The sequence below is a fragment of the Neodiprion fabricii genome, chromosome 2 (assembly GCF_021155785.1).
Source record: "Neodiprion fabricii isolate iyNeoFabr1 chromosome 2, iyNeoFabr1.1, whole genome shotgun sequence".
Lineage (NCBI taxonomy): Eukaryota > Metazoa > Arthropoda > Insecta > Hymenoptera > Diprionidae > Neodiprion > Neodiprion fabricii.
The window spans coordinates 28,484,899-28,507,685 of NC_060240.1; the positions used below are offsets into that span (position 1 = coordinate 28,484,899).

At 37.6% G+C, this 22,787-nt stretch overlaps 2 protein-coding genes across 9 annotated transcripts; one reads left to right on the top strand and one right to left on the bottom strand.

Moving 5' to 3' along the window:
- Positions 1 to 6: 6 nt before the first annotated feature.
- On the top strand, positions 7 to 3,912 carry LOC124174917 (NAD kinase 2, mitochondrial). Its single transcript, XM_046554561.1, has 6 exons — positions 7 to 370; positions 729 to 1,023; positions 1,565 to 1,945; positions 2,069 to 2,153; positions 2,362 to 2,623; positions 2,745 to 3,912. Exons 1-6 carry the CDS (start codon positions 334 to 336, stop codon positions 2,975 to 2,977), a joined length of 1,293 nt encoding a protein of 430 aa, XP_046410517.1. The 5' UTR covers positions 7 to 333; the 3' UTR covers positions 2,978 to 3,912.
- On the bottom strand, positions 3,127 to 21,768 carry LOC124174916 (diacylglycerol kinase 1). Of its 8 annotated transcripts, XR_006869032.1 has the most exons (21): positions 21,381 to 21,768; positions 14,638 to 14,942; positions 11,381 to 11,522; positions 10,517 to 10,641; positions 10,198 to 10,332; positions 9,874 to 10,126; positions 9,581 to 9,742; positions 8,977 to 9,099; positions 8,539 to 8,588; positions 8,402 to 8,476; positions 8,073 to 8,310; positions 7,777 to 7,982; positions 7,143 to 7,316; positions 6,790 to 7,081; positions 6,467 to 6,591; positions 6,113 to 6,400; positions 5,805 to 6,006; positions 5,062 to 5,243; positions 4,864 to 4,949; positions 4,632 to 4,779; positions 3,127 to 4,446 (listed from the first exon to the last, which is right to left on the bottom strand). XR_006869032.1 is itself a non-coding variant. In XM_046554556.1 (20 exons), exons 3-20 carry the CDS (start codon positions 11,442 to 11,444, stop codon positions 4,749 to 4,751), a joined length of 2,811 nt encoding a protein of 936 aa, XP_046410512.1. In that variant the 5' UTR covers positions 11,445 to 11,522; positions 14,638 to 14,939; positions 21,381 to 21,768; the 3' UTR covers positions 3,127 to 4,748. The 8 variants fall into 8 exon arrangements, 7 of the variants coding, with proteins under 7 accessions (XP_046410512.1, XP_046410515.1, XP_046410514.1 ...); XM_046554556.1 differs by having other exon boundaries at positions 3,127 to 4,779; positions 14,638 to 14,939; XM_046554559.1 differs by having other exon boundaries at positions 3,127 to 4,779; positions 9,874 to 10,099; positions 10,553 to 10,641.
- Between the last annotated feature and the right edge of the window lie 1,019 nt (positions 21,769 to 22,787).

The following is a 22,787-nucleotide window of genomic DNA, read 5'->3' on the forward strand; positions in this document are numbered from 1 at the left end:
AATGGCAGTAAGGGTCGTACGGTAAACTCCAATAGTAGCCGAATAACAGATTATTGAGCTTTAAGAATAGATTTTTGTTTATAAAAAATACGACCAGGAAGTTTACTTTCGTTTTTATCCAGCAGAGTCCCTATAAACTTTAACAACCACGAATATTTCCTACAAGAAAGTCCGTCTACATAACGTGTTAACCAAGGCGTAAGCGCTGTGTGCAATTGCTGCGCGTGGCCAATATCCAGACTCCAGAGGTTATAAATGTTTTATGAAATAATCTAATCAAGTTACAAGCACGTAATCGAAGATTGATGTGCTCAATAATTTTTTACGTGTAAAATGACAGCGCTTGCTCTATTGCATAGGAAAGTAAGCAGTGAGTAAAAACCCTTAACATTATATATAAATTACGAGAACCTAACCATATTATAAGATTATGATCGCAATTGTCATTGCCAAAGCAGACGGCACTCAAGAATCGCAACAGTTTACCGGTGGGCGGGAGGGAGGGAGGGATCAGCCGTTTTGTCAAGTCACAAACAACGTAGATGATACACAGATAAGCTTCTCGAATACAAATATAAGACATGGCGCGGGGAAATTTGAATTTCGAATTATTTGAAAATATGAATTGTTTGAAAAATAACAAATTTGTTCTTCGCTGTTCACTTTTTAGAACCACTGTTACTTTTTTTTGTATCTACTTTGGTGTGAATTCTACGTTTTATTTTCAGGAACTTTTCAATATTTAAAAACTTCAGCGTTCCTCCGGAGGCAATCTCGAATTGTTGCTCGTCATGAATCCAGCTTTGTACCAAAGCGAGTGCTAATATTGACCAAGGTATCACGTTACTATTTCGAAAAACTGCGTGAACCAAATCTCAGTGAATCTCAACTTAGGACTAAACTCATCGAGAGAGGATCTGACTATGACGCATTAATCACCAGCCACAATAATGACCGCAAGAGAGAATTGGAGACAAGAAGCGTTTTGGAAGAATTGAATATTGAATATAGAGTAACAAATAGGTAAGTATGAAGCAAAATTATGCAAGCCACAGGCCACTTGTAAATCAAATATCTAATTCAGGAAAATAATTTATCTATTTGCTCATGAAAAATCACTTGAGTTTTTATTATATCGTGTCGTTTTTAATTAAGATAAAAGATGTGCAGTATAAGGAAAGTATTGACTTAAATCTTTGGTGTAATTGTAACATCTGATGAAAACAGCCAATAATTATTTGTGTCAATTAGACTCTACTCAAATCTGTAACTCTGAACATGAAAAATTTCAGCAACAGAGTCAATCAAAACTTCAATACTATATTTTTGACACACTCGAAATGAATGAAAACTGATTAGATAAATTAACAAACGGAGAGCATAATTTTCTTTCTTCAACTACACATTCAAAATGTTCAAAAATTGAATATAAAAAGACCTCTAGTATATAGTGATCTAACTGATACGTATTTTTCAACAATTGTTACCTTGCATAATTATTGTCTAAACAACTTAAACTTGAACGACATTCTTCTTCACTCACCTCCTAACTACATTCCATCAGGTTAACGATAGATCGTAACACTTTCGACTGGGCAGACCTGATTCTACCGATAGGTGGAGATGGAACTTTTTTATTCTCATCAAATCTGATACGTGACAACAAGAAGCGTATAATGGGCATAAATTCTGATCCATCGTCGTCAGAAGGGTATTTGATGCTGCCTGAGAAGTACACAAGAGACATAAGATTGATATTTGAGCTTCTCAGATCGGGTGATTACAATTATGTCATGCGAAGTAGAATTAGAACTACCCTCAAGGGTAAGGGGATTTGGAACCCGCCCTTTCATATGCATGAAAAGTGGAGAGTGGCTGGCGAAGAGAAGCAACGGGTCAAATATACAGACAAAGATACTGCTGCAGAGAACAACCACATCCTTGGGTAACTCAATTTTTTTATAAAGTATGTTGAATCACACGAGGCAGTGATTTTCCTATTTATCTTGCTCTTTTGTCCTGAACCAACAGTATTTATTTCAATACGAGATTCGATTTGTTACGACAGATTTTACGTGGATGACGCATTTAAGGCAGACACAATAGCAGAGATGCCAAAGGAGAGACGACTTCCGTGGCTGGCTTTAAATGAAGTATGTTTTATTAACAAACTGACATACTGAACCACATGAAATGATGATAACTTATCGAATACACCGGTGATAATAGAAACTTTTAGCTTTTGCTGCTAGAAAATTAAAAGGAATGCATTCAACCCGTACCAAAAAAATTGTCAGTACACAGTATCGCCCAAAATATGATACTGAAGATTTATTCATTGTACCGTTTTTATCTTGTCAGGTGTTTGCTGGTGAATCACTGTCGGCAAGGACAAGCACTTTGGAAGTGAATTTTGGGGACGAAATTTCATGGTTCAAAGTAAAGAGCTGCGGGTTATGCGCCAGCACTGGGACGGGATCAACGTCTTGGCATAAAGCAATCAACAGTTTGAGTCCGCAAGTTGTTGACGACATTCTAAAACTTGCGAATGTTAAAATTGCGTCTAGTGCAAAAACTGAGGATATATCAATGGAGTACAATAAGGGACTGCAGTTTCCCGCAGGTTAGCACTGTCAGTGAGGATAACAATCCTCTGTACTTAATGAACTCAATTGTTCAGTTGATCATCACGCGATCGTTTTTACTAATTATCTGCAAGTAGATTAAAGTTTATATGGTTTCAGAGGATACAAAAATTGCATACACAATTAGAGATATGATTGTGGGACAAACGTTACCGTCGCCAAAAGGAATTCAATCTCGCGGATATTGCAAGAAGCTGATCATTCGTTCACATTGCTTCGACGCAGGACTAGTACTAGATGGTGGTATCGCTGTTCCCTTCAACGATGGAACAATTGCAATTATGGAAATCCATCCTGAAGATTCACTAAGAACAATTATGCTTAGAGAGTGAAGAACAAAGTTAATATAAATAGTAACAATTTCCAAATAAATTAAATTTCAACTGGAAAAAATGACGTTAGTTGAAGAATGATACTTAAGAAGCAAAAAGAATTTTTATAATATATTGTACGCGTAAATGACTTTTTTTTAAACTCAGAATATACTTATTTATATATAAGTCGTTCGTTATTCACGGACAATTTGTTTTAAATTAGACCTTTCATTATTCACCTTTATTCGTTTTCATCTGAGATTTACAATGCAATATAATACGTATTAAATAGCTGAAAACGTAAAAGTATATTATCATTAGACTATAAATACACAGCGGATAATCATTCCATAATTTGTATATTTCTAAAGACAAAAGTAAACGTTTGTTAATTGATTACAGGTATAATACCTATCAAGCGTGATTGTAGAGAATTATACTAATAGAAAAAATAGATTCGGCAACGTGAATTAGGTATATATAGTTTGTACATACGTAGGTATGTCAGATGAGAAATAAGTTGTTAAAAAAAAATAATAATTTCTTGATACACACAGTGTAAATGCCAGTGACCACATCAAATATCTCAACCCTCCTAATATTATACTGATATTTATCCTAACTGAAATACGCTGACATCAGTCTATGCCTAACTGTACTTTCATGTCCTGCTTCATTACGCCATACAATAAACGTAGAATAACAAGCAACAATGGACATAGCGCATCTATTTTTTCTTTTTTTTTAGTTTACTTCACAATTAGACAGAGCGCATATATTTTTTTGATTGCAGTACACTTCGGCTCACATGCATCCATAGTTGTGATAATGCTGGTCAGCTTTACTATTGGTAATGTGTTCTGTAGACAGGCGTTATTATTTTTTTCTCTATCGTGTTTTCGTTAATTTTTTGTTTTATTTTCAATCAGACTTCAGAATAGGATGCTGGTCTGCATCCATATAAAAACAACAGTTTCTTATTTTGATTTATTTGTTCATTTAACTGATTAATTATTGTTATTTATTTATTCTTTTAAATTGTTTTATCATTATTCAATATTATACTATATTTGTTATAATTCTATAGATGATATAAATATAAATTCATGAGTATCAATCGGTTCAGTATTAATTTTGATATTAATTCACTATACAGGTTGCAACAAGTCCTAAGATATTCAGAAAATATCATCCGAGACTTAAATCTGTACGTAGCTAGAAAATATATTTTTGAATATGACGGAGTTTTCTAAACTCTTTTTGATTTATTTCTTGATTTATGTTTGTTTTTTATTTTTATTTTACTTTTATCTTATACTAACACCGTTTTTCATTCGCCACGGCTTATACTATTATAACTATCTCTCTACCATTTATGGGATATAAAGCGACGTTTACGGACCTCGTACTATCAACGAATGTGTTAATTTTTTGTTCTATTGGTACATCATCAAATACTAAATTGAACCTGATTGCGGTTATCTAATCTGTTAAAAAAGCGAGAGTTCAAAAAATTACTATAGTAAATATTGTATATATAATACTATTTGTATGTAAATGCAGAGTCGGCAATTTATAATTCCTTATATACGACAAGATGTCGATAAATTTTTCAGGTGGCATATATTACACTTGAATCAGTGTAATGGTATGGTATCTAATTAGTACTCACTTTTCATTATTTGTTCATTCGTGAATTTCAATAGTTCGCTCTCGATTGTGAAATAATACCATCAATGGTTTACCGATATCTGTAGCCTTCAATCCTGGGTGAAATCTTACCATACACTCAATAACAATAATAATTACAGCAAACTTTCCTAGTACATTGCGTGAGTTGAAATAAATAAAAAGTTAATAAAATTTTACAGCGATTATGAGAGGGAGGAAATTAAAAAATTTACCTCTTTAAAAAGCGAAAAAATCCTTTACTTTTCTCCGGAGGGGGAGCCATCAACATCGGTACTTGGTTTTTATGGGTGATGTGAATCTGGAACCAAAATAGGTTTCAATATTACAAGAATACATTGAATTTTGCAAAAGAGCGCCGTCAACTCGATTTTCACAACAGCAAAAAAACCTAAACTATAAATGAGATTTACCGTGCATGGTCCCTGCATCCATGGTTCTCCGTCAATCTGCATGGGAAACCTTTTGGTAGTTTTTATTTTAACACTGCTGCACTGGGCTAGTCTTCTTCCAGATGCTCTGAGACCTGTCTTGACTTGACCCATGTGTAAACAATTTTCCAAACCTATTACTTCTATGAGATTGTCTCCTATATCTGAAACAGATATTTTCCATGCAATTGAAAACAGTAATTAAGCTTATAAAGCTAGGCAAGCTATTGATAATTACTCTCCAAGTGGCCATAAAATACAACAATTTGTAATTTCTCAATTTCCACATTTATTAAAATTAAGTACATAGACTTATTTCTATTTGCATAAAGTTGAATAGAAATTTTTTCTTCCGTAGATTCTTAGTCATATACAGGCCTTCCAATTTTATCGCCATTCTGTTCTAGGCTGTAAGTAATTCTTGAGCGTATACTGAGACACATAGGCTTCTCGCTTTGCGACAGGTTTATTAATAGACTGGGCGTTTTTCCCGAGGTAATTGAAGGGTGTGGCGGAGCTGCTCGCAATTAAGGGAGCTACTCGTGATAAGCACCACCCCACAATTATAGACTTTTTTACTTAGCCAGATGAGCTGTTAGCAAATTGTGAACGGCTTTAAAGAGTTTCAGCGATTCGGAACGAGAACTAGATGGTGCCGGTGAACGGAACGGTTTTTAATCTATTGGTACCTGATTATGAGTATTGGTAAATGATTGTTAACGCACCTTGAATAGCTGCGTTTAAATCTACAGAATTAAAACTGCTAGTGCTCAGTTCTTTGTCTGGACGTTTTCTACGCTTTCCAAGGCGATGCCTCGTGTGATGTTCACCCCATAAATTTGAGCCCCCGTGTGTAAAGGGGATGTTCAACAGGGCGACACCTTGCAACGAGGGCCCGTGAGCTAAATCTAAAGGAATGTCATCACACTGAAAGGAAGCAAAACGTATAATTTGCCTTTAGGCACTCTTGCTCACACTGTGAAAATAACGTTGAGTACAAAATTATAGTGCACATACAGAATAATATACGTACTATTATCTCCAAATCTTCATGGAGGTTCTTACAACTAGCAGCAAACTGCTCGCTAGTTGCGTACTCAAAATACCACAGTTTGTTTTTCATTCTGCTATTGAATTTCTCTGGATTTCGTTCCCTCTCCAAGTGAAACTTAACGCAAATTGCAGCATCGACGCCAACAGAGAAGTAGTTGTTGATTATGTTGTACGGTATGGAATCCTGATTTGGTTTTCTTTCTTCATCTTGGTCTATCATTTCGATTTGCCATCGGTCCATCATTACCGGCGTAGCTTTTTCTATTTTCTACAAAAAGCATGAAACGTGATACTTTTATATCGCAACTTCAAGTCACAGAAAGTGAATCCTCACCTTTAAAACCTTGTAAATTGCTTCCCCCTCATACCCACCACCCCAACGCAAGCATCTAGCTAAGTCATTGCCTGTTCCCAGTGGTATTACTCCTACTGCAGGCTGCTGTAAGAACTGGACATGGTCTGAAAACAACGCCAAACCATTTGTTGATGATGATAAAAAAAAATATGCTCCGTGCTTCAAATTGTTAAACAAAGAATTTTTAAGGCTATTTATCATGTTTCTCAACCATCAGGATACAAGAAAATTCGTGCTTATATCACATAAAGCGACAGGTGAAATTTGGCTAAAGGACGTTCGTTTGTCATAGGAAGCATTACCCATAGTTTCTAATATCCATCCAACAGTCCCATCTCCCCCGCAACAAATAACTTTGAAGTTTTCCACATCCTTGAACATTTGGAGCCCTTGCATTGGACCACCGGTAGCCAAATTGTGAACTTGTCTTGGATTTAGTATGTACTGAAACTTCCTCAGCATTTTTTCACCCTGCCTACCGCCAGATTTTGGATTTATAAAAACTGCGAGCGGCGTTACCCCTGGTGGTAATGTTATCTGAAAAGACATCGCAGGCTGCTGGTTGGACGAACTTCCCCTGGAAACTGCGGCATTCTGGGAAGAATGGTATCGTTGTTAGAATTAGTATAATATGCAAGATATATTAAATACTTACAGATGTGCTAGACGCATTATCTTGACCATATCTACTGCCCCTCTTACTATCCCTGGACAACGATCGTTGCCTGTCTATAACTACAGGGCAAATGGCAGTTGGAGGTAAGATGTGGGCTGCATATTCTCCAAGTGTACATTCGGCTCTGACTTGAGAAACGCATCTGTTATGGAGCTGAAAGAGGTACAATTGGACTAAAAAGCAACTCACGCCACCAGATCTCGATGACAATTTTTTCTACAAATCTCTGTGGATGTTCTATTTTTTTTTGTAAGACTGCGCAGAGAACGTTTTCGGATACTATGGGATAAACTTTTCTGCACATTTGTTGCATCAAAATCCATACATTTTACCGGATTTTGTTTCATTTCCTCCAAACTCGCTGAAGTTTACAGACATTCAGAGAAAAAAAGAAAAGAGAAATGCAAGGGAATCAACAAATATATTTTTCGGACAAATACAAAGCTATCAAGAGAAACTGTGAATCTTAAAAGTAGGGTTTCTTTGAATGATTGCCAATTTTCTATATAGTATTTTAATTTGCGTAGATAATTACGAAATATTTGATAGAGTAATAGAATAAAATTTCAAAAAAGATATAAAACCAACCAAGAGACAAAGCAGTTTTACTCACAGTTATTTGACACCATCGACAGTGGAGTCCCGTGATACCGTTGTAACTTTTTATCGTCTTTCTACACTTTGAACACTTCCCATGGCAGTTACCTTCGACCCAATGATGGGCCATTGTTTGAGAAGTCTTTTTACTCTTGACGTAAGTTGCTATGCAAGAGGCAGGCGCTCTTTGTACGCATCTTTCATGGACAGTATATTTACAAACTAAAATCAGCAGACAAATGTATCATTAATGATACGCAATTCTCTCGAATTATATTGCAAAAGATTTAATGCTCGCAACATCGCACTTACAGACACAGGATAATCCCTTTTTACCCAAACCTACAAGCATGTTGAGACAAAGGTTACAATAGGCTGGCTTGCTGAAGTGCTTCAGCTTCCAGAGGTGATTACCATCCTCTTTAACGTGCGAATCTAGTCCCAAAAGTACAAGTAGCGGTATTGTCGTTAGGCCCCCTCTTTTCCATTCGTCTAATGAAACTGTTCCATCCGAATCGTAGTCAATCTCTATCATCATGTCTTGTAGAATCTGATGACACGATAACATTCCGAAATTTATTACTGTCGTTTTGATATTAATACCATGTATTACACAAATTGGGGATCAGTGAAATACTCGCCGGCTTCAGTTCGGTCACATCCCATCCAAGATATTCCGCAACATTCATCATCTGGTTTACTATGCAATCGATTTCCTTGAAACGAATTTTTTATTCATTATTATTACGGATTCGTTCACGGTGTTTTATCTACTCACGTTTCGATCGAGGACCCCATTCCCATCAGTATCGTACAACCGGAACATGACTAGAACGAATGTGAGAGAAAAATATGTAGTCTAGAAAAAAACATCATGTTATTACGTTCATTCAATCATCCTTGGGGTGTCTTCTACCAAATAATCGAATGATTTAACACCAAAGTTCTGAAGAGATTAACACTTTCTATTATGTACAAACAGTTTAGGTGCATCAAATTTGTGAAACATTCCCTTCTTGTCAGCAGAACTCCGTGTATTTACTGATTTTACTCAACAAAAAAATGGTGCATCCAGTAGAATAGTATAATGAACAGGTGTGACTTTTGTGTTGTAAAAAAAAAAAAAAAAGGTAATGCATTATTTATTGACTAGTTGATTTCCAAAGTGATTCACCAATTATCAATAAAAGTAAATAGAGTACATTTTTACTCTTACATTCTAGCTTATCTTCGGGTCGGCCAGCTTCGAGCAAAGAAAGGTAGCAGACGATATCTTTCAAGCTAACTTTGACGGTGTGCACATCTATCATGCTCTGTTTCCTGGCGAGGTGTCTAATTTCTGAAAAATGATGCAACGTTAATTATAAGCACCTACTTCCTATGAGCTGCGTAATGATCGCTATTGTGTAAATAATACAGACAGAGCTGGTTCTGCAACGAAACGTCACAGACATTCTAAATAAACACACATACAGAAAATAAAACAGTTGCTGCAAAGTTTCAAAACCGAAATTATTGGATGCTTGTAAAAGTATTGGACAAAGGAAAACACGCTTTGCGATGAACAGTTTTCGAAGTACTAATTATCAATACATATATAGCGTAAATTTTATGAAGAAACTGATCCCGATTCTGCAATAAAATTTGTACTTTCAATTTGAAAAAAGCGAGTGCAAATAAATGCAGACGCTGAGCAGTAAATAGGCGGAACAAGTTTCAGGCTATTTCCGATTTTTCAGGTACAGCACCCTGAAAGAATGTACCTAAGATAGATAAGGAGAGTTAGTAAGATATTAATAAAATATGAGTATTAATTTCACCTTCTAATTTTCCATTGTTAACGAACAGGGAGTTGTTAGATTTTCGGGATGAATTTCGGGACATTTGGCTGTGGCTCGGGCTGCTGTCTGTGCTTTTTTTTTCCAACACGTCGTGACAGCTGTACGACGTGTGCGTTACAGTCAGCATAGGATGTACACTGCCTGAATAACATGCATGATGAATGAAGAAGGTATACTTGAATGCAGATCTTTGCCAAATCGATGGTTAGTACGCAACAAAAGATATTCAACGTCGACACAAACAGTTTTCATTCAAAACCAGTCCCTCTTACCTGTTCGAGCTCTCGCAGAAGTTTCGCTGTCGCTTCTGTGGTGCCCGAGAGCCTGTAGCTTCTCTGTAAGACCGTGAAATTTATCTACAAACGAAGATCCTCCGCAGTGACTTTCAGACGCGCCTCCACCACTTCCAGTCAACCCTGTGCTGTTCACATTGGTGTTTGACGTCGTGTGCGAAGTTATTACCGCACAGGCAGTTGTCGATGATAGAACAGCCATTTCCTGTACGCAACGTTGTAACGAAATGTTCTTTTTGGAAATCTATTTTACTCCAGTTCTTTTCACAAAAATGAGCCTATCCTCGGTGTGATTGTTCATACCTTGAGCGCCTTCGTGTCCGTTGCATTTGGCCCCTTTTTAACGAAGGAGAGGAAGAGGTGCCTGGCCAGCTCATCTGGGGCGCCCACCTCGAGATAACTGTCAAGGAACTTGCGGAATCCATCGTAATCAATGTCCTGTGAAAGAATACAAGTAAAACAAGGCAATTACAGTTTTTTTCAATTGCTTCACTGTCATGTTAGCTGTGACAATATTTTCGTTTCTTCATCTCTGGAAACAGTTAGATGACTTCGAGTAAATTTAACTGGAATTGATCAAATTTTTCAATTTTAAATAATAGTAATATAATTGTTGCTGTACTCTGAATTTGTTCTCCAGGTATTCAAAATTCCTCACCCCGTCCGGATGGTATTTTTGCACTCCTCCTGGTGTGGTAGTAGACCCGCAAAAGGTGGCCAATACATCTTGCAGTTTCCTCGGTGAATCTGTAGAGAGATTAAAAATGTTTTCGTAACTTTAGATGATCATAATCATCAAAGTAGACGATGCGTTTATCTAACGTGACATGTTCCAAAAAAAATTTAACAAATCATGTGGAAAGAATTATTTTCACGCAATCAATATTTAAGAGCTATAATAAATTGATTCGATCGCATTAATTCTGAATCTACTTTGATCTCTAAAATATTTAGGAATTAGTTGAAGTTAGTAACGTTATGAAACGGATGAAAATCGTGGAACAAAAATTGTACAATAACTTTGAATTTTTTCAATTTTCTGAATAAAAAATTACCTTCTATTAGTATCTTTTGCTTTATTACACTTTAATAAATTTGGTTTTTCGAGAATATCCATTGTCGTACTAATTTTATAAGCTTCAATTTCGTAAACAATCAGCAGATCATCTGTTCTGATTGCAATGGTCCGATTGTTTTGAATCTACTATACTTTTATTTTCATCCAGTCTGATGAGCTTAAATTTATCTCGATTGAAAATTGATTAGTTATATGAAGCTTGACGAAGAATTCAACTGGCGGAAAATGAAAGGGTGTCAATAGTTCTTGAATTCCGTCAGTAAAAGAGGGAAAATTCAATTGATTTAACAAAAAATATAAACTGATACTTGATCAGTTTCGATTGCTGTAACGTGTAAATACTTAGACGACTGACTTTAGTTTCGTGTTGTCTAATTAATTATTACATCAGTAACAGCCGTTACTCACAGGCAGCGAGATCCTGAAGTTGTTGAAACTCCGCGGGCGAAAGTTTGTCCCATTGGAGTGTCATCCTCGCCTCGATGCCGCGAATCCGTAGCTTCTGTCTCGTTGGCAGTACACTTAACTTGAAATCCGTTGCCCCGCAAACCTGCGGGTAGAAACAAATCGACTGTTTAATTTGATATTAAAAGATGTGTCGCGCTTATCGCACAAACATATTTTTTATCTTATTTTTCGTTCAAATAAATTCAAGTCTCGAACAACCCGAGCAACGGAAATACGCCTTGTCCGCGAACGGAAGAGGTAATCGCAAGTAAACGCGGAAGACTATAAGGCTTGTATTTAACGATTTCATGCAACGATTACCCCGATACGTATCTTTACTATGGTACGCGATTTATGTCATAGGGTAATCGCAATTTGTCCTGATCCTACAATACATGCACGTAATACCCGGGACGACACTCGTTTGCGTGATGAGTGGAAGTAAAAAGAAGAGGGATAAATGAATATAAAGAATGAAAAAACAAAAAAAAAAATAAATAAAAAAAAATAAAAAATACATCGGAGGAATATGGGAAAACAAAAATTGCCCATTCCGTGCACGGGCTTTTGCGTGACGAGCTTCCACCGGGATTTACCGTTACTGTAGGGCAGAAAAACAAGGGGCATGCAGAGAAATGACAGACGTGACATAACGTTGAAAACAGCCGTTGTATGGATATGCGTGAGACACCGCACCTTGATGTATATCATATATTTTATATACATACATATGTAATAATTACAACCCCTCTTACTCGCGTTTTACGTAACACATGCGTATAATATATTACAAATTTGTTCCTTACAGTTATTAAAAGCGTTAAAATGACATTAATAATTGATAATTTGGTGTTGTGCTTTTCAACGAAAAGCAACAGTTAGGGCGTTTATTTTTCGAAAAACTTCAACAGCTGTGTAATTTAGAGAATATAATATGCGATTATTAAATCACATATGAAGTGGGGCGTTATTTAACTATTCGTAAACCTTAAAGATCGTGAATAATGCCAATAATTATTAAGCTTGGTTCGGGCTTGTAATTCGTGCCTCGAAAACAGAATGAATACTTGTCGGTGAAAATTTATTTGATGCCAATCCGACACTGGAAATACGACAAAGTAGCTTGATGCGAAAAACAGCTGGTACCGGTTGAAATCTACAGTGAAGCGACTTTGAGAATAAAAAAATTTATACTTTGTATTTTGTGCTGTGTTTTTTTTCAGCCAGAGAATCAAAACTTTGATCGTGTAATGTAAATGACTTTTAAATCCACGGGTTCTACTAACAATAAGACGCACTTTGTAGGGAACCTACAGGTATACACGAAATGTGAATTAATGAACACTGTAAAGACATGTTGATATCAAGAGAAAAATCGTAACGTAAAGAAAAAAAAGATATATAATATTTATACAAATTACTTGGAACAGTGATGGAGCGATTGTATAATTCGCAATGTTTTAAGCGATAATGTACGCTGTGTATTCTCGCAAAATATATCGTTCGGCTTGATCAGCGAGCGAGCGCATAGATCTCCGCTTGTATAATCTAGCCGCGTGTGAAACTCTGTAACATCACACACACCGGCGTTATACTGGATCTGAAATAGAGCCTCAGATTCCTGAACATGTTTACAAACTTTGAACGCCGATGAAAAGTTCTTATACGCTCCATAATGACGATCAACAAATAATCTTCCAATTTTAGATCACGTAGTAAGTGTACCAGCCATCCCGTAGACTACAGTTAAGCTGTCCTGCCGTGCAAGCTCGATGATCGCGTAAACATAACACGGTCAGGAAGACGGGAATGCTCGGATTTTACAGGTCGAGCGAATGGCTGCAGGTGCGAACACCTTGCAGCCTTCGTTAATTATTATTCTTTCAACTTTTAACGGTCAACGTTTCATTCCTTTATTTTATACACACGCGAGGCTGGAAATGTTTTCAGCGATTTCAACCATATTATTTTGCCAATTTTTGCAGCATTTTGAATTTTAAACGTAATTGTAATGCGTTGCACGGTCTTAATTTTCGAAATAATTCATCGTCGAATTTTTGAAACTTTGTCCTTCGAAAGATTGTTCAATTTTTTTGCAAATTCTTCAGGTCGGCGAGAATTATATGATGAATTCGTGATATTTTAAAGAAGAACAATAATCAAATACTAAAATTTTGAAACGTAATTTGTTTTTTTTTATAAATCGTCAATGTATGAAGAATGTTTTTTTTTGGACTTTAATTTCAATCCGAGATTTTCGAAAAATTGAATTTATCACGGTTCATTCTTTGTATGAAATTGACGAGAGTGAAAGTTATACCATTGAAACATGTTATATTGTCAAAATCATAAATCCCAAATTTTTGTCGAAAGCATACCGTAGACGCGTAATTTTTCATCCCAAACTACAATGATAAAAGAAAATTTGAACTCGATCAAATGCTATAACACGATTGATTGAACGAATTCAAAATAGTTGAATTTCAAAGTTTGAAAAATGAATGCGTATTCACGCATAGAACATACAGTGTACCGCAACATTTACATGTACTTCGTTTGAGGTTGAAAAAATCTCACTATCCTACATCGTGTATACACATTGTACACAAATTACCGTCCGTAACAGTTTGGTCGCAAAAGACGTGCGAGAGGATCGGCTGGCGTCACTAGTGCTTGCGATAAATATTTTAGGATCAAAGAACCGACTTCGACGAAGATACTGTCACGGATCATTCGGCAGCCTGCGTTAATCGCGTGACGTAAGAAGGGGGAGGGATTCGTATTCGGAGCTTCGATGCTACGTCACACAGATTCGCCCCCCTTTGAATTTGCCAAAGCTGCGCGATTTTCGCATGATCAAGAATCTGAATAAGTATGGAAAAAAAATTAGCAAGCTGGAAATTTCGGTAGTATATTAGAAAGAGGTTTTTTTTTTTTTTTTTCCTTTTCAAACCGTAAATATGATGCTATTTAATTCGTTTAATTTTTATTTTTTACATGTATATGTATGTATATATGTTATACATCGCGTTTCAGTAAATGAATGAATTTTTCGCAGATTTCTTTTGAAGCGTACGAACTTTGGAAGAATGATACGTTAAAAATTCCTTGACGCGTACTTGCAAGTTGTGTGACGTTGTCTTACGGTTCAACGTAATGTGGGTGATTAAATATTGGCTAGAATGAAAATTGACACATTAAGAGAAGGAACGCTTTACCTGGATAAGATAATGCCTTTCTTTTCTATCGCTATTCGGAGGTTAAAATATTCCCCGAAACCGTCATATCTCTCGGCTGAGGCTCCGCTTGCGGTGGGCTTTCTTCGACTGAACGCCAGCGTACAATATACTGTGAACGACGTTCTTGCAGGACTTCGGCTTCATTCTATACACCTTGATCCTCGCCGCAATTACACCTGGATTCAGCCCACTGCTGCAGGTCAGGTACAACATTCATCCACCTCTCCAGCGCAGCACCCGATCGCCAAAAGGTTCGTCCTACCACCTCCTCGCCGAGATCACTACTGAAATTCAAGTGAAAAGACCCATTCGTCGTGTTGTTACTGACGGATACGATATTCGTTGTCTCGGGGCGGGGTTGAAGTTCCGAATTTGAAAATTTACGATAGCGCCGAGTTACGAATTATGTGGCGGTGAAACTTGAAGTAAAGATAACAAACTCGTTACGAAGCAACAAAGTTTCGAATGGTCGGAAACCCGACGGCTCAAAGTTCCGAAATGCAAGATTCCGAAAATTCAAGTTACAAAACAAGTTTCGCTAAGGAAAAATTCTGAAAATTAAAATATACTCACACAGCGTAGTTTACTCAACGAGTGGGTGTAAAAAAACATAAATAACGAAAATCAGAATTACCAGGATTCCGAACGTAAATATATCGAAAATTCAAAACAAAAATCGGGGTGGTTAAATTTCACCAAGCCAGAATTTCACAGAACCGAAAATCTTCGATCATTCGGAATTTGGATTTACCACGTTTTTAATTTTTCTTATTCTCGCGCTTTCGGAACTTTCATTTATCGGAGTTACGCTTTTTCGGCACTTTGTCCTTTCCATTTCGGACCATTCGAAACTTTAACGTTTCGTCAAGGTTTGATTTTTACTACAAGTTTCACCACCAAAATATTCGGAATTTGGCGTTTTCGGAACTTTTCAAATTCAGAATCTCAAACCCGCCGTATTGTCTCTAGAGTCGGCCAATCCTTTTGAAATTACGTAACGCTTTCTTCGTGAAATTTATTCATTTTGATTTGTTAAACAGAGTCACCGATGTGAAAATACTTCTTGAATCGAGATTCTAACTCAAATCACCGTCCGAATCAAAAGCCAGTAACCTTTCGATGATAAAACCTTTGGTAAACTTATTGATAACTAACATCATCGGCACAGATATAACACTGCTAAAAAATTTTCAAAGGGTATTCCAGTTCCTTCTTACCCAACTTCTGATTCAGACGGCTGACTCATGATCAAACAATATCGTATCAAAAAGTCCGTTGATAATACATTCCATCGATGACCACGGTTCGAAATTTAGTTGGAAGGGCGAAAAACTTGTACAATTGGTAAAATTAAAGAGAGTTGTACAAAGAGAATAAAGAACCATGTGAAATGTTGTCGGTGTTATATTCTCCGATCACCTGCGAAGGGACGAGGAAGCGAAATTGCCAATTTTGTAAGCTTATCTATACGCTTCAACGTGCTTTCGTGCCTCCCCTGCACGAGTCGCTGTGATACGTAATTCCGAAGAGGACCAGGGTGTAATTGATCGTTTAATAGTATATCCAGCATCGTGTATTCGAGCTGCGCTACGTGTGACAGTGGTGGGCGTTTACACGGGACGTAATTTAACAAAGGTTCATCCCCCAATTTTCCACCCAACTTCAATGTTTGCTCGCAACCCTTCTCCTATCTTTCCTCAATCCACATTAACAACACGGTGTATCTCCGTATACGAACGTTACGCATGCCAGCTTTTCTCCTCTCTTTTCGTTTCCATCATTTTTATTTCTACCTTTTTCACGCCGCAAATTTATCCACTTCTGATAAACCTCTATGTACTTATTTCCCGTCATTTTTCTTACGCGATTGTTCTAAAATTTCCTGATAATTATTATAAAGAATCTTCGGGAAAGTGTCTAAGGTTTGGTTAACAAGTAGAAGAATAGAATTATAGTTATTTGGATAATTCTTTTTTAAAATAAATATTTCCACCGGGAAGCGCTGCAGTCCGTGAACGCGCGGACATCGAAACGAGTTAATGAGGGCAATCCGCGCGGTGCCATCTGTTTTGAATATTCTTGCCAAGTACTAGATTGAAATGAGGAGTGCGGAGGTAGAGAGGGGGGGGGGGAGGGGGATGGTCATCTTATAGATAGGCAGTACGTGTGGAGCTTGTGCGGTCAGAAAAACTCGTCAACTTCCGTGCGCGAAACGAAGCGAAAATATTGTCGAGTAGTTTATGTAAAAAGTTGAATAATTATCTACCTAACTTTGCGCACCTATCGCAGATTAAAATTGAAGCCTGCGAGTAAGAGAAGAAAAAAAAATGGACACACGCGAAACCAGGATAAGGCAAAATAATTGCAAAATTGCGCAACGTACAAACTGCGAAGTGAATCCAAATATATATTCGTAACTGTTACGGGATAGCAATGATGGGTTTACAAAAAATATGTGGGATTCTAGGAATTTAGGGGATGGAAAACAACCGGGCGTAAAACGTTTGTTACAGATATGCGGAATAATTTATTTCCTATTTGAGGATGATTATTTAGATCGGCAAGAATCGAAGCTTGGATCGGAAACTAGACACGTTGTATAGAAATGCTACACAATCAGGGGTGGGCGTCTTGCGCTAAAATTACTTGCAGGAACACGCGGAATAGCAGAGATCAATTATAGTTTCGCGTCGATTGAATCGCGATTGTCGGAATTGGAAAATCACCAATGAAATCATACATACGTCAGACACAAATCACTTTTTCGGATCTTTTTTTGTTGCTTCAGAGCAGCACAGAATCGACTGAACGAGGTTGAAGTTAGCAACGTTATCGTAACGAAACATTTGAGGAAAAATTATCTTTCTTCTTATTCTTGCAATAACTTTGAAGGAACCAAGATTTGAAAATATGAGTGTTTTGTTTTATTACGGTTTACTGAATTTCAACCAATTTCAAAATCGCGGAATAACGGTTTTTCCTCAGCGTTAATCGTTGCAGCAACCTTACTAACGTCAACATGATTCGACTGATCTCTCTGAAAATTAATCATTTTCCATGAAATATTCAGATTTATCAGATTTTGCAAACTATAGTACAATCCCGTGATGATGATCGCGATGTGCTGACCGAACATTGTTATATTTCGCCGTAACAAATTCAATATCCGATAGCTATATCTAATACTACGATCAGTCGTTGATTTGTAATTTAGACAGGCATGGATCACCGCTCGCAAGTGTTATTCTCGATTTTCGCGTGGCGATAATATTTGTCATTGTATTATTCATTTTTCTCCGTCAACAGTTACATTATAATTACGCGTACGTACGTAGCTTCTACTTTAATTACGCTCGACAATCGTATTTTCTAGGGTTATATTAATTACACTTGAAAATCTATTTTTGAATAAGATATTGAAGTAAAAAAAAAAAATACACAGGCCAATTTAGACCGGTGCATCACGAAGTTTGTTGTCAGAGTTGCGACGAAGAATTTTACAGGAAACTTGTATTTAATTTAATTATGAGATATGTAGTTACCTAGAGGTGTGTAAAAATCCATCAATATACTCAATATCCTTACACGAAAGAAGAATTTTCAATTCGATCAATCGCGTGTATTAAATTTGACCAGTGACATACAGGATAATACGCGTTTGAATTAAGAATGACCGAGAATAACAGATTAATCCCCGATTAATCGAGTAAAATTGATTATTATTCAATCTCGATCAATCGACCGAGTCGATTATTCTTCCGCAAAGTCGGTTTTTGTTTTTTATTCCCCTGAACGACGCAATGCAATATCAATTTGCGTGATTAAAGTATCAATTATTATCATTGTCTTACTTACTAAGTACCCATTCGATATAACAAGTGAAAGATAAACGAATATTTTCACCTAATGTTGATAAATATTTTGAATAAAAGTATAAATTATGAAAAAACTTTTCCGCCATTAAGACTACGCACTGAAATTTACGAAATTTTGCTTTCAAATGCGCAGTTTCAAAAAAATACTAAATAATTGATTAATCGATTAATTTCTACCGATTCAATCGAGTCGTGTTCGATTATTTTTTTTGGACTCAATTAATCGATGCGCCGATTATTTTTAGCTCAGTGGCCATCACCGGTCACTTCGAATAAACGATGCAATTATTATTGGCACCCTGGAAGAGTCGTATAAGCAGATACGATGCGTACATGTGTATGTTACAGGCACACGATTTACTCGCAGTAATTTGAACGTATGTACGTTACACACATACGCATGCCTATACGTACCTATGTACATAGGTAGGTATGTAGGTACATACATACCTGTGTGTGAATATACATAGGTAGGTATATGGTAACGTAACGCAACGCAAATCGTCGCTATTCTGGGCTCGCACGTATCCATGGTAACGCATCCTTTCTCTCCCTCCTGAGCAACCCTCTCGCATTCTCATTCTCACTCTCCCACACCATAGTTTTCCCTCTTTCGATTCACCCCCTCCTCCTCTTGCCCCCTACCCCCCAGTCCATGCCATACAAATCGCTTGCAATCGTTTTCGCGTTATTACCCGATAATGCATCTCGCACACCAGAATTTTGGCCAACAATTTTTACTTGCCGGGTATAACTCGCGGTGTTACTTTTAAATTAATAATACGCCAAGTGTAAGAAAAATAACCTGTGCAAATGTAAGAAATTTATCATATCCCAGGATAAAGTCGCATTATGTATCGCTGTGCGCACTTTGCGATGAACGGGTCACGATGCTTTTTTTAATTATAAGTGGCAAAGTAAAATACCAGCAGGATACAAAGGAGAAAGGAAAATTTCAAATTCCAAGGATCGACGCGCCTCTTCAGAAATGACGTAGTATGAATACCGAGATGAATACACGTGTGTATTCAGTTGACAAATATGGAAGAGAATAGACGTTTTCAATCGACGAAGAATAAAATTTTGCTGGCGAATACGATTTTCGTTCGTGGGGCGGTATGAGATGATATCACGTACAAATACCTACATCTGAATTTGGAAGTTTGATCTCGAGATTATCTTGCGGCACATTTCTAGTTTTTTTTTTTAAGCGACAAAAAATTACAGATTTCTCTAATACATTTCTTTTAATCGAAATTCCATTGACATGAAAACTTTATCAACATCCTAAGATTTTAATTTTAATACCTACATCTTGTTATTTAAAAATCGAAGGAAGTAAAAATCGGTAATGATTGAACATCTCCAAGGCTGCCCGAATATCTCCCCCAAATTACGACTGCAGCATCGCGATATACACTTTGTAACACGTATCTACAAAAATATCATTGAAAACTGTACAAATTCGTAAATAGACAGGGAAGAAGGAAGACGAGTGTTGCAAGAACATGGGCACGTAAAAAAACCGAGATGAATGAGAAAAATTTCATCGACAAGATTCGATTTTGCACAAATCAGGCCAACGTGTCTAGTTATTTTTTTTTCCACATATATGCGATCTGTATCAGGGACAGGAATCCACACCAGCCTCCTTCCTGAGCTTTCTCGCGTACCTAATCGCGTCCCGAGAGCTCCCTCTGGGTCGGTCTTGCTCCTGCGTGGTTTGACCTTGAAATGAGGGAAAAGGATGAACGGGGCCGTCACGCCCCGCGAGTTGGGCGGTGGTGGGGGGGTGTTAAGGATAGCTTTTGATAAATTTTGCCGAGGCATAGACGTATGTGCGCGTACGACGGCAGGTGCAATGCTTGAGTCCTCTGAAAATTTGATTGAAAAGAAAAGGAGAGGGTGATCGTCAATGGCACGATCCGCAGACGTTATCCTGGCGGGTTTGCAGGATTGCGAGTGCAGGCGGAATCAGAGATGAATTGCCGTACCTAGTGGACGATTCGATCCTTTCGAAACCTGTGAACCTGACTTGGTTGACCTAGGTAAGGGTCGGGCGGAAAGGCACTCGGAACTCTCCCCCACCCTCCCGATCCTTGCAACCCCAAACGCCGCGCGGAAATATTCCGCGTCATTGATTTACATTCTCCCGATTCGTTCCTTCTTTTTCTCCCTTTCGCGTTTGGCTCGCTCTTTCTCCGTTGCTCCTGCACTCTCGTTGTAGGGTGAAAGGAGAGAGAGTAATTTAATCGTATCGACGATCTTCATTAAACTATTCGATATCTTCAAGTCGTTTATGGAATTGTGAGGTTATTGTGGACGCGGGTTAACTTCTGATAGGCAAATATCCAAACCGCATATCGCTCGTGTCAATGTGTCTATAGAAAAATAAAGCTAGCGAGGTTTTTTCCCTTTTCAAATTAAAGTTGAAATGATTCCGCATAAAATGATTTTATTGTGACGGTAATTATGTTGAGATAAACGAATAAAATGAACGTTGAAGGGATTCGATCCTTGCAGTCTGCTCCAAGAGTACAAGATTTTTGGGAGGGAAATTTCACCCTCATAGATTGTTAGGGGTTAATTGCTTCCAATCGTTCGTAGAGGACGTATCGTACGCAACTCACGATTGATCGCTCAATTAAACCGCTTAAGCTGGTGATTATGATCATCGGCTATACAGTGGTTGCAGTGCGTTTTGTAAATACGTCGCGACGGTTTAATAGTTGCGGTGTGCTTGGATGATTACTTCGTACCTACGCACCGCAAACGGGGCGTCGCGTTAACGGATAGGATGAAAACTTCAATCTATATACATAGGTATTCTCTTACAATCTTAGTTACCATATTAGAGATGATTCTCTTCTTTCCCTAGTCCTCGGTCTCGCCTGCAGCTCGGTGCTACTTTCAGTTATATCGAGTGGGCCAGTCGCATATGGGGCACGATGCTACATTTTAAGTCAAGGTTTTAGGGGTTGTTCCTTCGACGGCTAACCAAGGATGCTGGTCCTTCTCTCTCGTGCGCCGGGAATTCGATAAACGATATTAGTTCACTGTTTGTTTAATTGTCGGACGGATTTTTACAGCTCCTTTCAATATTGTTACGACGGAGCTTTTTTTACGGGAAATTCTTCGATTATCGTCATCTCGCGGGGTTTCTGTACACGGATACTCCGAATCTTCGACACTACCCTAACTCCCGCGCGGATCGGGCACGACTGACACGATCTGGAATCTCGATCCGATAGTCCGTAGTGTAGTACTAGCGGCTATACAAACCGCGGCGCCATCTACCTGCTTTGGTTTATCAGCTGTTTCAATCCCCCAAAATTCAGGATTCGTTTAGTACCGTTGCGGTCCGCATTCCCAGCTAACAATCGTGCCTCGATCTATTTTCAAATTCATTTGTTCTTTCCTTTTCAAATCGGCATTCCATAGATTACCGTTGGACGAGTCTGCGGGTATATTGGCAGAAGACGTTGTTCGACATTCGTTTAAAATTTGAAATATTCGACTAGCGGATTGATGGTTCGATGTTCATTTCACGGAATAAATAACGACGCGGTGCGAGAGAAAGCTCTCGGGGAATAATATGTTCAAGAATAGCGGGTAGGCGAAGCGTCTGAAGGAAAGTCTATTTTTAATCATACGGAAGAGAAGTTTGAGTATTTTGACCCTGTCTATCAAAAGTTGAACGTACGTCGAAACGCGTCGCCCGGTAAAATCTAATGTTTGTTTAACTCGCGGGCGTGTATTTCGAATTTCAGTTACGAACGAACAGCTGAATTTCCCATCAGCGTAACCTTTCACGTTTGCACCAGTTGTTAAAATTCTTGCTTTCGGACCATTTGTCTCAGGGGATAATATTATCACTTCAAATCATAGGTCAAATATGGGCTAATATATAAACGTGAATCTCAAATTTTAAACTTTCAAATCTGACGACAATTTTTATAACCGTTTAGGGTCATGAAAATATATCATTGCATTCTTGTTTTGGCATTAAATAAATAAATTTATCTAATTCAGTTTAACTTTTTCATGTTTTTCCCGGTACCTACGTAGATTATGCAGACTTTCGTCCAATTGCCAGGATCATTCGACACGGTGATCCTCAGATAGATGAATCGTTTGAAACGCGCGCCAACCGACACGTAACTGTTATACACGCCGAGCTAACAATAGCCCAAATCTTTTCAATTTCGTACCGATAACTTCTATTTTCAACGGTTTTTGACCCATTTCAAACGC

Bases quoted from the DNA above. Each gene is read 5' to 3' on its own strand.
- LOC124174917 (XM_046554561.1), top strand. From the start codon at position 334: ATGACAGCGCTTGCTCTATTGCATAGGAAAGTAAGCA. The intron at 1,946-2,068 runs GTAACTCAATTT...TTGTTACGACAG, and splicing joins GAGAACAACCACATCCTTGG to ATTTTACGTGGATGACGCAT. The intron at 2,624-2,744 runs GTTAGCACTGTC...ATATGGTTTCAG, and splicing joins GGGACTGCAGTTTCCCGCAG to AGGATACAAAAATTGCATAC.
- LOC124174916 (XM_046554556.1), bottom strand. From the start codon at position 11,444: ATGACACTCCAATGGGACAAACTTTCGCCCGCGGAGTTTCAACAACTT. The intron at 9,743-9,873 runs GTAAGAGGGACT...CATGTTATTCAG, and splicing joins TTCTGCGAGAGCTCGAACAG to GCAGTGTACATCCTATGCTG. The intron at 7,983-8,072 runs GTAAGTGCGATG...TGCTGATTTTAG, and splicing joins AAAGGGATTATCCTGTGTCT to TTTGTAAATATACTGTCCAT.